The sequence below is a fragment of the Aethalodelphis obliquidens genome, unplaced genomic scaffold (assembly GCF_003676395.1).
Source record: "Aethalodelphis obliquidens isolate GAN/ISIS:26980383/991018 unplaced genomic scaffold, ASM367639v1 scaffold26, whole genome shotgun sequence".
Lineage (NCBI taxonomy): Eukaryota > Metazoa > Chordata > Mammalia > Artiodactyla > Delphinidae > Aethalodelphis > Aethalodelphis obliquidens.
Window position 1 is genome coordinate 13,544,860 of NW_020837970.1, and position 12,680 is coordinate 13,557,539.

The 12,680-nt window shown below is 53.4% G+C and overlaps 1 protein-coding gene across 1 annotated transcript in view; it reads left to right on the plus strand.

Annotated features, from left to right (window-relative positions):
* The window catches only part of SMAD6 (SMAD family member 6), a 75,757-nt gene that overhangs the window by 13,906 nt on the left and 49,171 nt on the right, over positions 1–12,680 (plus strand). Inside the window, exon 3 of the mRNA XM_027123403.1 lies at positions 288–365. Within this exon, the coding sequence (XP_026979204.1) occupies positions 288–365 (78 nt within the window). The remainder of the gene's footprint in view (positions 1–287; positions 366–12,680) is intronic.

Consider the following 12,680-nt stretch of genomic DNA (forward strand, 5'->3'; position numbering starts at 1 on the left):
TTGTTTAGGGGCTTAATTTAACCTTACCGAAGAAGGCTCCAAGTTACTACTTGCTCGGTCCCCTGAACTTGGGTTATTTCTGTGGCCAGAGCAATTGAAACTTTTTCAGGTGCCAGGGCTGCAGCAGCCAGCATTTTCCAGAAGGGTTCCAGGGTTGGCTGGCCTGGTCTCGTGCGATCTTGGGGCGGGGAGTGGCAGAAGAAAGTTGTGGGGGACATGCTGCCTTGAGAAAGAAGAGAGGAACACGCCACAGCCAACTTAAGTTCTCTTTCTCTTTCCTCCTGTAGATCTATCTGATTCCACATTGTCTTACACTGAAACGGAGGCCACCAACTCCCTCATCACGGCTCCGGGTGAATTCTCAGGTTGGCATTTCTTTTTTCCCTGCATGTTGCCATTGTGTTGAACTTTATAGGAGGGGGACAAGTGGCAGGGGCCTGACGGAGGTCTTGTTGATGTCCCCCCTCCTTTTCTTTTCCCTGGGCCTCCCACCCCTCGAGGAGAAGACTGCCAGGGTCTTCATCACAGGTGTTCTTGGGGTTAAGAACAATCTGTATGAATGAGGACTAAGGATGAGAACTTTTCAAGTGCCTGGCAATCCATGCTCTGACCAGTTTTCTCTTGTGGACATGATAAAAACCCAGCCCAGTTCTCCATCCCGATTTTGCGAGGGATCCTCTCCCCAGGCTGGCTGAGAGGCAGCAAAATGGACGTGTTTGTTTACGTTTGTCTTCTTGGATTTCTCCTTCTGTCCCTGCTCTGGGGAAGGACCGATGCGCAGGGTCAGAAGAGGGGGAAATGGAGTGGGTAGAACGATCATGGGGGAGAGTCTAGCAAGCGAGGAGTTTTCCAGAGGCTGGTGGTGGTTTCCGTGTCTCTCCCTGAGCACTGGGTGCTGGGCTAGGAAGCAGAGAGAACCCTGATTTGGAGCCTCCCCTACTTCCCACATTTAAGACTTGGCAATAGGGACCCTCACGTTCTGGGGAACACCTGAATCAAGCTTTCCTTGAGAAATGACATGTTGGTGGTGACCCGGGGGCTTCGAGGGCCAGGAGGGGCTCAAGTGCTGAGATCTGTGGGGTCTTTTGGGAGCATGGCGGGTAGGGTGCGCTGTGAGGACAGCTGGGGCTTGTGGCCTGGCTCTGTGCTGCGTTGGGTGACAGCCGCTCGGGCGGGAGATGCTTCCCCAGCAGCCTGTGTTGGCTGCTTTGAGAAGGGCTGTGTTTGCCTGCATCTGAGCCGTCCTCCCCGGACCCCACACCCTGTCATAATGGCAACAACAGTCATTGTAGCTATCTACTGAGTGTTTACTTTGGGCCACATCCTATACTCGGGCCCCTTGAGAAGCATCATCTCAGAAGAGCAGTAAAGTGACTTGCCCAGGGTCGCGTAGGAGCAGAGCCATTTGCCACTATGTCACTGTGCTTCTGACCACTGTTCTGTCCCCCACTTCTCTGCAAGGGCTGGATGTACCTCCAGTGAACTTATTTAGCATGAAGCTCTGTCATTCCTGCCATACTCTTCCCACGCCTCTACGGGTGTCACAGTGTTGGCTGCTCAGGGCTGCCTGTCCAGTCCCCGTGTCCAGAGCCCTTCCCCATCCGTTCCATGTTCCATCACAGCCGTGGGAGATCACAAGAGTACGTCTGTTTCGAAGATAGAGAAACTAGAAACCAGAGCAGGAAGTGACTTGCCCAGGGGTACAGTAGAGCTTATGGCGCAGCTGGTACTGGGGTCTAGGGCTTCTGGGTCCCACTTGCCTTCTGGTCTCTGGTGGCCCCTCTCATTGGCCCACTTTGTTTTCATCCCCGCCTTTTGGCCTTACTTGTTAAAACGTCTTTCCCTGAAAGACCCAACCAGATGAACGCAAGAAGTGGACGTTTTAATCCATTCTTCTTCCTCTGTGCCTACGTGGTTGGAAGCCACATACAATTTTGAAGCAAGAGGCTTAAAAGTATTTCTGAATGCAAGATTCCATGTCCCTGCCAACCGTCAGAGTGTATTTAACTTAGACGGATTGCGCTGGCGTTGGTTGTATGGACAGATGGGTAGTTTTTCATCATCTCTTCCCCTCATTGTTAATGGCGGAAACTGCCGTGTGTGGAGGTGCCTTACGGGTTCATGGTGTGTCCTCAGATGTGATCTCTGTCATCCCAGAGCTGGCCTGGTGTGTGACACAGGCTGGAGAGAGCAGACCCCAGAGCACCTGCAGGAGGCCCCTCCCTACCTCCGGTTCCCAGGAGAGAGCACCCTCTGGAGGCTGGAAGGTCTCCGGAGACCCTGAGGCCATTAGGTTGGGCTGCCTTCGGGGCCCAGTGGGCCTGTGTTTGGGATTCCCATGCAGCTATCCCAGAGCGACCTTTGGTGCTGACTGGTGAGAAGGCCCTGTTGTGATGCTCTTTACCGTGGATGAGGATTGCGTGGCTCTCATGAGAAAATCTGGCCTCCATTGCCTTGGGATTCTAAGGGACTGAAGGAACTGGGGAGGAAGTTTGGGATTTCCTTTTGGGGGTTGATTGGTCTGGGTTGCAGGTGGTCTCGGTAGGCGTTCCCCATTGTAGTCATCCAGGCCCCTCCCAGGGATGGCGTGGGTCTCCTCCCACTCTGCGGGCTCACAGTTCAGCTTTTCTAGCTTACTTGTGCCGTGGGGATCCGAGGACCGATGGGTTGGCCCTGCCCCTGCCTCCTGGATGCGTGTAGAGCTGGGGCTGTGGGTGGCTGTTACCTTGGAGGACAGGCTCAGGGAGGGAGGCCCTGCAGGGTGAGAAGAAGGCCCAGAGGGGTCTCAGTGGATGGTGAAGCAAGACTCATCCTGCAAAGATGGGAGGCAGGGCAGGAGGTGAGGTCAGAAAGCTGAGGAGCACAGGCAGGTAGAATGCGTTGGGACAGACCAGGCGTTTGATGCTCAAGGACAGATGGTAAGGATGCTGATGCTGACGTTTATTTATTTAACGTTGACATTCACTACTTAGCACTTTGCTGACTGCTGGTCATTCTTCATCTCGCTGACTCCTTATCACAACCCAGCGAGACACATTTGATTCCCCCTGTTTCAGAGGTGAGGAAAGCGAGGCTCATGGCCAGGCCAGCTGCCCAGATTCCCAAACTGTAAGTGGCAGGCTTGGGGTGGGAGACTGAGCGGTGTGACTGTGCAGCCTTCCACAGCAAGGATCCCCATCCTTCTCCCTGAGCCACACCTGGCAAGGTGGAGTGATCAAAAGGAGGCCAGGGACAGCCTGTCCTGATTGAAGTACTAGGGACAGGGCTGGGGCCTGGCTAGAGGCACAGGGCCCTGTGCTTCTCCGTGTCCCCACCGGGTGAAGCTTGCCCACCACCCGGAGACCACCCGCAGCCCCCTCTGTCTCCCTGCATCCTGGAGGGTGGGGGGTGGGCAGCGCTGTCCCTGAGAGCCTGGCCTCTCTCAGCGTCTTGGGATGGGTGTTGCTGGAGCAGGGTGTCTGCAGCTCCGGGACGGAGGCTGCCCTTGTTTGTCTTGCACAATGACAATCCCAGCACCCGACCTGAGGCTGGCTATTTTTATCCAGCGCCAAGGTCTCTGCTTCACTTTCCCGTCCTGTTGCTGAGGCCACTTTAGGGGAAATGGGGGGATTTTGAGGCTTAGTCACAGCCAGGGCAGTTGAGGATGCATCGGTGGGCAGGGTGGGGGGCAGCAGGACAGGAGACTGTCTTGTTTCAGCCTTCTGATGAATGCTTGACACCCTCTCATCTGATCTCTGCGTCGGCTCCAAATGTCGATACGTGATCCCCACTAAACAGACAAGAAAACTGAAGCTCAGGGTGGCAAGTGACTTCACCAAGATCACCCAGTAGGGGGCCAGAACATGGAGCTTCCACTAAGTAAAGACCCTTACACCTGGTGTCTTCAGTGGGATTTGGAAAAATTGAAAGCCTAGAAGTCCCGTTTTGGGGTGCCTTCACTTCAGGTCCTCGACACTCTGGTTTCCTTGCCTAACTGCTGCCCCTTGACTGTCTAAGGGGCATCCTCTTCCTCTCTGCAACATCTCCACCCCCCCGCCCATTCCCTTTATTTCGATTTAGTTTGCGGAGGAAAGCAAGATTAGCTGGTTAAATTCATACTAAGGTGTGAGTGGCTGGTGGGCAACTCTTCTTGGCAAATTAAAGGCAGGATATGCGATAATTCAAAGAAATTGCAGGATCAAGGGCCATGTGGGAACGACCTCTCTGAGGGCTGGGTTCTCTTGGCTCCAGGCTAGAACAGAATGAGTGTGACGCAAGGAGCTTTTTGCCCTGGATGAGGTAGGAGGAGCTAGGCCAGGCTCAGTGCTGGGTGCTGAGTGAGCTCTGGGAGTTGACCAGGGCCCAAGGTGATGGGCTGCATTTAGAAGCCAGGCCTGCCTGACTCCAGTGCTGTGGGGCTGGAGCGTAGAGCACTGGGCAGACTTCTGAAGGAACCAGTAACTCCCCTCTAGTATCCTATTCTAGTGCCTATTGGATAACCATTCAAGTGCTTTATTAAGCACCCACTGTATGCAAGACATGGTGTAAGCTGCCTGTCATGGGGACCAGACAGTCCCTTTGTTTGACTTTCGTTGTGTGTACCAGTATCTCAGTCCTTGGAGCAGGCTGGTTTCTTTAGAGTGTCAGTGAGGGCGAGCCCCTCACTTTGAAGAGAAGGCCCGGGAAGAAAAGGAGCTACTCAGGACAGTGTGGAGAGTTGGGGGCTCAGCTGGATGTGGGTATCTTTCCTCCACCAGCCAAACTCTAAGCTCCTCAAGGGCACAGATCATTCTCCAGGATTCGTGCATTCTGTAGATTGGCAGAGTCTGGGAACAGAGGCTCAGAGAGGTTAGGAGAGCATCTGAGGGCCGCACAGAAAGCATAGAGGGTGGAGCCAGGCCATAACCTAGATGGGTCCATGCTGCCCACCCACCTGCCACCTTTCCTCTCAGTGGTCCCTGAGGAGGTTCCCCTTTGTGGTCAGTGCTGTCTGATGTGTGTCAGTGCTCACAGAAGCCAGGAGAGGAGTGAGTTAGCGCAGTATCATTTCCTGCCGCTTCCCGATTCTAGGACCCAAGCTTGCTCGCCTCAGAGGCCCTGGTCCAGAGCGACCCTAGAGCTCCTCATTCTCCGAGGTCCTCAATTCAGCTCCCTCAGTGTGTGCTGAGCCTCTCTAGCAAGGTGGGCTGAAGAGCATGGGCTGCGCACCTTTGGGCCCTGGGTACAAGTCCCGGCTCTGCCATTTCCTAGTTGTGGGGCTTTGGGGCAGCCGCTTAACCACTCCCACCCTTGGTTTTCCCACCTGTAAAATGAGGATGAAAATAACAATGTGTCACCTTATGGTGAGAGTGAAATGATGCCAAGTGAATCAGCCGAGGCTTGGCACACATGTGGTAGGTGTGGCCATTATGATGTGCCAGGCACTGTGCTTGGGCTGGAAGCACAGAGATAAAAATTACATCATCTCTGCCCTCAAGGTACTCACAGACAGGTGAAGACACAAATAGTAATAATGAGAAGTGGAATAAGAAGCAGTAAAGAGAAAGAAGGGCTTAGTGACTGACTCTTGGTATGGTGGGGAGGTGACCCAGGAAGACTCCCTGGAGGAGGTGATATCCAATTGGGTATTATAGAGTGAATAGGAATCTACCAAAGAGGCAAGATTTGGGGGGTGGGAGATGCGGTCCACGTAGCAGGAAAGCAAGTGCAGAGGCCTGGAAGTGTGAAAACAGCCTGATATTGAGAAACCAAAGGAGGGTAGAGGGGTTGGGAAGCAAGGTACCTGACGTTAGTGGGAGACGAGGCATGAGGAGGCCAAGGCCTGGGTCATAAAAAACTTTATGCTATAATATACAGAGTACACAGGTAAGTGTCCAGCTTGGTGAATTTTTACCAACTGATCGCACCTGGGTGACAGGCAGGTCCCGGATAACATTGCTGTCACGTGACTGTGCTCAGTCCCAACATGTGGCAGTGCTCACAGCCTGTGGGTCTAGGGGTGCCGCGTGTTGAGTGAGTGGTTTAGAAGAGAGAGTGGGAGGGCAGGGATTGAGTTTTAGCTGAAAAGAGGGTTCCATTTGGCTTTGGAGAGCAGGAAGGACGTTTTACCTGGAGTTTGGGGCAGATGGTGCCCTGACACTACTCACCTTGAACCTAGGTAGGTCCCCATGGTTTAAGAGGTGGTCTTGGGTGTGACCCACTCCTGCTCTGCCTACCCACTGGGTCAGGCTCCAGCTTGGAAATTTGTGGATGGGTTGCAGGACTAACGCTGGGCTCTTGGGACCAGCTTACCATTTCCAATTCCGAAATAGCCCCAGACTCCTCGCCTCCTCTTGGGGCGGGGGTGGGGAGAGGGCACACTCACCTCTGCTCTGGTTCCTTGCATCATATCTCTGCCGTGTGTTTTTGTTTTTGTTTTAGCTTTGGTCAACAAAAGAAAAAAAAAACCTTCTTCCCTCCCTAAAACCTCCCAGGTATATCACAGGGGACCTGTTCTTCCTGGGCTGGTTTTTTGGAGCTGGAGGAGAGGTAGTGAGGGGGTCAAAGGCAGGAATGGCAGAGGACCAGGCATTTGTGGAGGAGGCCTGGCCAACTTGGTTTGCCAAGAAGCACGTAGGGTGGTGAGCAGTGCACCTATGTGGGTTCCAGGCTTGGCCTTGCCCTTTACCCTATGGTGTGACCTCAGGTAAGCTCCTCACTCCCTAGTCTCAGTTTGCTCAGCTGTACATTGGGGCCATTGGGCCACCGATCTCGGGGGCCCCTTGATGCTTATGTGTTCCAGGCGGAGGGTACCAGCTCCTAGGCCTTGAGGGGTTGTACAGAGAGCTGGGGCTTTTGGCCTGCAGCATCTTAGCTTCTCATCATTGTCTCAGAGCCAAACTACAGCCTGGGACAAGGCCATGCAGAGGGAGGGGGGTTGGTGTACTGCCCCCTACCCCGGCAGCCCTGGTCCCAGAGTATGAAAACTTGGGGACTAGAGTGAGGGTACACTTAACCCATGACAATCCAAGGCCCAGAGAAGGCGACTGATTCACCAGAGATCACACAGCTTTTACATCCTCCAGGGTCCCTGACAAAGGATCCCAGGGCTGGTGTGTTTTCTGACCGTAGGCTTTGGGATGACAAGTCAGTGTACTGGACATGTATTAAGGGCCTACTGCATGCCAGTGCAGCTGCTACAAAGTGAAGAAAGCCAGGACCTTCCCCTTTAGGAGCTGATAGTCTAGGAGGAGAGGTAGACAACAAGCAAAGAATGGTGAATGATTTTGCTGAGTGCTGTGGAGATGTGGGCAAGCCTTAGCACCAGCACAGAAACAAGAGCAGGGGACTCTGTTGGGGTGGGAATGAGGTGTTCAGGGAAAGCTTCAAGGAGAAAGTGATTCTGAGTTGGGTTTTGTAGGATGACTAGGAGTTCACCAGGAGGACAACAGGATATAGATGGCCTGTCGGATAGAAGGAATGAATAGCTTGTACAGAAGCAGAGAGGTATGCAAATAGCACTGTGTGTTGTGAGTTTATTTGTGGCTAGAAGGTTAATACGTGAGAGATGGAGAATAGGGTAAGATGAATCCAGAGATGTTGTCCTAAATCTGGAGGAGTGGACTGGAACCGAGAGGTAGTGGGTACTGGGCCCAGAGGACCTCTGGGATATACTTGGTACTGAAGGGGCTCTGGACCTTGCCTAGCATCCAGCACAGGGCCTAGCCAATAGCCGGAGGTCATCGTGGGATAAATAAATGAATGAATGGATTTTTGCCTGGGACAAAGAGATCTAGAAAAGAGAGAGAACACATAAAAATAAAGACAGATCATAACACATTTAATAATCAGATTTATGAATCCTCCCAACAACTCTATGAATTTGCCACTTTTATTAGCCAAATTAAAGGAGAAGTAACTGTGGCTCAGAGAGTTTAAGTAACTTCCTAATGTCTCCCAGCTAGAAAGCGGTGAAACTGGGATCAGACCCAGGCAGTCTGGCCCCTGTTTGGTTCCCCAGGGTCTGGTGAGGTACCCTCTCTGCCCGCTGGAAGATACAGTACTCCAATGATTCTTGCTCTTCTTTTGTGGGGGCTTTTGTGTTCCTGGGTCCCCGAGATTCGGCATGAACAACTGTCGCCGGGTCCTAGAGAGACTCTGCTCGTTGGATAGTTGCTGGATGAATACATGAGTAAATCAGTGAGATGGTGGGTGGATGGGCTGCTGGGCTGAGGGGGAGCCCTGTGCCCATCCAGGGCTGTGTGCCTCTGAGCTGGAGGCAGATGGCCCCTACCCCTCACTCTGCCTCGGGTGGCCTGCATCACTGGGGGAACCGGCAGGTTTTCTGAGGAGACCTGAAATTCCAGAAAATGCACTTGGTTGCATCCAGCCTAATCACAACCATCTGTCTGCCGGGCCCCATGGCTCGCCCTCCTCCTGTCCCCACTGGCACGCTTTCCCTGGGTGTCTGTAACAATTGGGAGCTGCGCTCGAAAGTTTCCTTGTCAGGGTAGAGCACCTGTTGCCAAGAGCTCCTTCTTTGATGCAGAAAATATATCCCGAAGGTACTTTGTCAGATGTTTTTATATTAAACATTCTCCCTCCGTGGCCCTTGGCTGCCAAGGGAAGCGGAGATGCATCGCTTTTCCAGTTGCCTTTGTGGAAAGAATTCCTGGTGTTCACGGGCCCTTCCCCTATGCCCTCCCCTCCTCCCTCCACCCCCCCTCCCCCAGTCAGGGCCTGGCACCCCCAGCCTGAGAGGGTAAGGCCTGGGGGGCTGGCACCTCTGCAAAGCAGGGTCCGCCCTGGCCCGAGGGAGGGACGCTACCCTCACCCCGTGGTAGAAGTCTCTGGAAAAACAGAGGTCTCATGTCTGGAGCAGACATCAAAGGCACTGTCCCAGACTGCAAGGTGAATCATCGCCGAGGCTTTAATTGATCTTTAAAAGGAGAGGGGGGAACTCAGAGATAGGAGCCTGGAAGCCGTTTTCATCTGAGCCGTCCAGGGTAGCGCCAGCTCTGGACAGAGCAGGGAGGAGCTGGGCTGCCAGGCCTTCTGTGCCAGGTGGGGGGAGAAGGTGGAGAGGTGGGCTCCCGTCACACAGTCACACAGCCTGAAATCGGGAAGGGAAGGGGCAGAGCCGGGAGCTGCATGGCTCCTGAGCAGCCCGGGGAAGCAGCGAAGTTGGGGGAGGAGGCTTTGCTGGGGCAGACGTGGTGAGTGGGGTGTGTTGGGAGAGGGATGGGGGCAGAGTGCAGCTTCTCTGGCTCCAGCTCCAGCCTCTTGGGGTGAAATGGGGCACCCAGCAGGCTGTTCATGTCAGGGTGTGTGTGCCCAGCAAGTCCCAGACTGTGTCCCCCCCCCACATGCTACCCACATTCCCCAGCCCTCCTGTCCACCGCCTTACGTCCGGCACTGAGGGGACACGCTCCCCAGCCCCGTGTTAGGTCCCAGCCTTCCGCTTAGCAGCTGTGTGGTCTTCCGGAAACTGCACATCTGCTCTGGTCAAGTTCTGCCCTGCTGAGCCGAGGGATGTGCAGGGTCACTCCCAGAGCTACCCGCAGGGTTACAGCAAAAGAGGCGACGGTGTTTCCAAGACAAGGCTGCTCTCAGGGGGCCGACGTTGGGAATGGGGTTTGGCGGGCTTGGCTGTGAGGGCAGGGCCTGGGTCATCCCCACCTAGCACCCAGCTCAGGGCCTGGCATGCGGTAGATGCTGGGATTGTTTTGTGATTCACAGAAGGCCCGCCACCCCCCAAAGAGTTTAAAACAAAATGGAACAGATTTCACAGAGTGGCTCTGGTTTCTCCACATCCCCGGACCCTCAGCTCACGTTGTCTGTCTCGAGCCCAAGGAGACCCTATTTGGTTTGGGGGGAGCCTTGTTTCTGGGCCCTCTGCTGCTGTTTGACCTGGGAGAGGAGCCGAGGAGGGCAGGAGAGGGTCCAGGTGCTTGGGGAGACAGACCCCGTCTCCTCCAACCTGGCTGCCCAGCTGTGTCTTAGCTCCCTGCCCTCTTCCCTCTCAGGGCAAAGCCAGACAGAGCCCTGGCGGCTTCCTCTGAGTTGAAAGTTAGTGACACAGCTGGCCCGGGGGCCCAGGAGACCCGGGTCCCAGTCCTGGCTCAGTCCCACATCTCTTGGTGGTCTCAACCTGCTTCCACTCGGCTTCTTTATCTGTAAAATGGGTCAGTTGGTCTCACTCATTGGTTCTCAACCCTCTTTGCACATTAGAGTCCCCTGAAGAGTTTTTACAAAGCTCAGGCCCCACTCTAGAAATGGTTGGGGGGAGACTGGGCATCAGGGTTTTAAAAATTCCCCAGGTGATTCTAATGTGCAACCAGGGCTAAGAACCGCAGATCCAAATGGACCTAGAAGGGATCTAGAGCATCTGGGCCATCTTCCCCTCAAGACAGGAGCCTTAGCTTGGTCACTTCTGGGATGGGCGTGTGGCATCTTAAAGCAGTTGGCTGCCCGGCTCTAGTCCCATCAGCTACCACTCGTGTTCTGGGGGTTAGTGGTGGGAGAGCACCAGTGAGGTCACATCTGACCCTCCCTCTGAAAGTCACCAGGTGCCTACTCAGCACAGCCTGGTGAAGTGGGAGTTGTGACCTCCAGTTTTCAGGGAAGAAAACTGAGTCTGGGAGGTGGTTAAAGTGATGCTCAGAGACACTCAGCTAAAGGCAAGCGTCTGACCAGTGCCTCCACGAGAAGATTGCCGTTTTCATCTTGTGCAGGAAAGTGTGCTCTCTGTGGTTGCTCAGGAAAGCGGGGGACAGCCCCACCTGAGCCCTGAGTCCCTCTCCTTGCCCAGATGCCTCCCTTGGGTCTGAACAGCTTTGCTAAAAAAATAAAATAAGCCACTTAGCCCTGCCCAGGTCTGCTTCTAGACCTTGGAGTAGGATGTGGAGTGAGGAATATGAATGACAGGGGATGCTCGTGAACTCAAGAGGGCAAGGGTGAAAAGCCCAGGCCTTGGAGCCAGACAGACCTGTGATTTCAATCACTTAGCCTCAGGCTTCCTGGTGGCTCAGTGATTAAGAATCCACCTGCCAGTGCAGGGAACACAGGTTCGAACCCTGGTCCAGGAAGATCCCACGTGCCGCGGAGCAACTAAGCCCGTGCGCCACAACTACTGAGCCTGCGTGCCTAGAGCCCGCAAGCCACAGCTACTGACCCGTGTGCCACAGCTACTGAGCCCGCATGCCACAGCTACTGAAGACCGCACGCCTAGAGCCTGTGCTCCGCAACAAGAGAAGCCACCACAATGAGAAGCCCGCACACCGCAACGAAGTGTAGCCCCCGCTCACCGCAGCTAGAGAAAGCCTGCACACAGCAACGAAGACCCAACACAGTCAAAAATAAATAAATAAATTAAAAAAAAATTCACTCAGCCTCCCTTTTGCAGCCTTGCCTCACTCCACTTCTGACAAGTGGGCTGGGCAGCACCTCATGGAGATCCCATATGTACCATAGGTAGCTGAGGAACATTTAATTTTCTGTAAGTGGTAATTAAGTGAATTGGTAACCACGTATTAGCATGAGGGATAGGATTGTGTGAAGCGGATACGCAAGGAAGGCCCTTCCCAAGAAACTTAGAATCTAACTGGGAAGATTGGGGAAAAAACCGCTTCCTAGAGAGGCAGGGAAAATGCTGTTTCCTAAGTGCATAGTGTGGGGCTGGGAAACAGCCGCTTTCCAGGGTGGCTGCAGGGCATGCTGGGAGAGGGGCTGGGTCAGGAGGCAGGGGGTGTGTCACCAGGAGGGGGAAAGGGCACCCCAGGGCCAGGGACATGCTGGGCAAAGGCAAGGCCATGTGATGATGCTTGCTCTGGGAAGGGGAGCAATCCTGGCAGAGCAGTAAGAAGTGAGGCCCAGGGGGAAGACCTTGAATACCACTTCAAGGAAGGCCACACTTTTCTCTATGGTGGGCCATGGCTGTACATCCCAGAAATACTTTTGATTGCTAGGTGCTTTAGAGAATAGGTTTGCATGGCTCTATCTTGACTTGGAACACTGTTGACTAGTTTTCCTCTTTCTAGAGTTGGTATAAACAGAAGCATACACTGAGGGCTCTTCCTTTTTCTGTTTTCTTTTTTTATTGAGATATAATTGGCATATAGCATAGTATTAGTTTTAGGCGTACAAGGTAATGATTTGATACATATGTGTGTATATATTGTGAAATGATTACCATATACATTTAGTTACCATCTATCACCTCACATAGTGACAAATGTTTTTTTTCTTGTGATGAGAACTTCTAAGATTACTCTTAGGAACTTGCAAATATGTCATACTGTAATGTTAACTACAGTCACCAGGCTGTACATTACATCTCCAGGACTTGCTTATCTTAATACTGGAAGTCTGGACCTTTTGACCCCCTTCATCCACTCTTCCCCACCCCCACCTTTGGCAACCACCAATCCTGTGGGCTCTTCTTCAACATAGCAGACGTTGTGAGGCTCATCCCGTACCATCGTGAACATCTGTGATCACGCATTCATTGCCAGGTAATACTGTATGGGCACAGCCATGGTTCTCCTAGGCTAATGTATCCATTTTACTCCTGATGGGCACTTGGGCAGTTCCCAGTTTCTGGCTCCTACTGGTGATGTTACTGATAAATATTCTTGGACAAGCCTTTCTGTGGACATAAGGAGATGCTTCTCTTGGGTAATGTACCTGGAAGTGGCATTGCCGGGCTCTCCATCAAACATGTG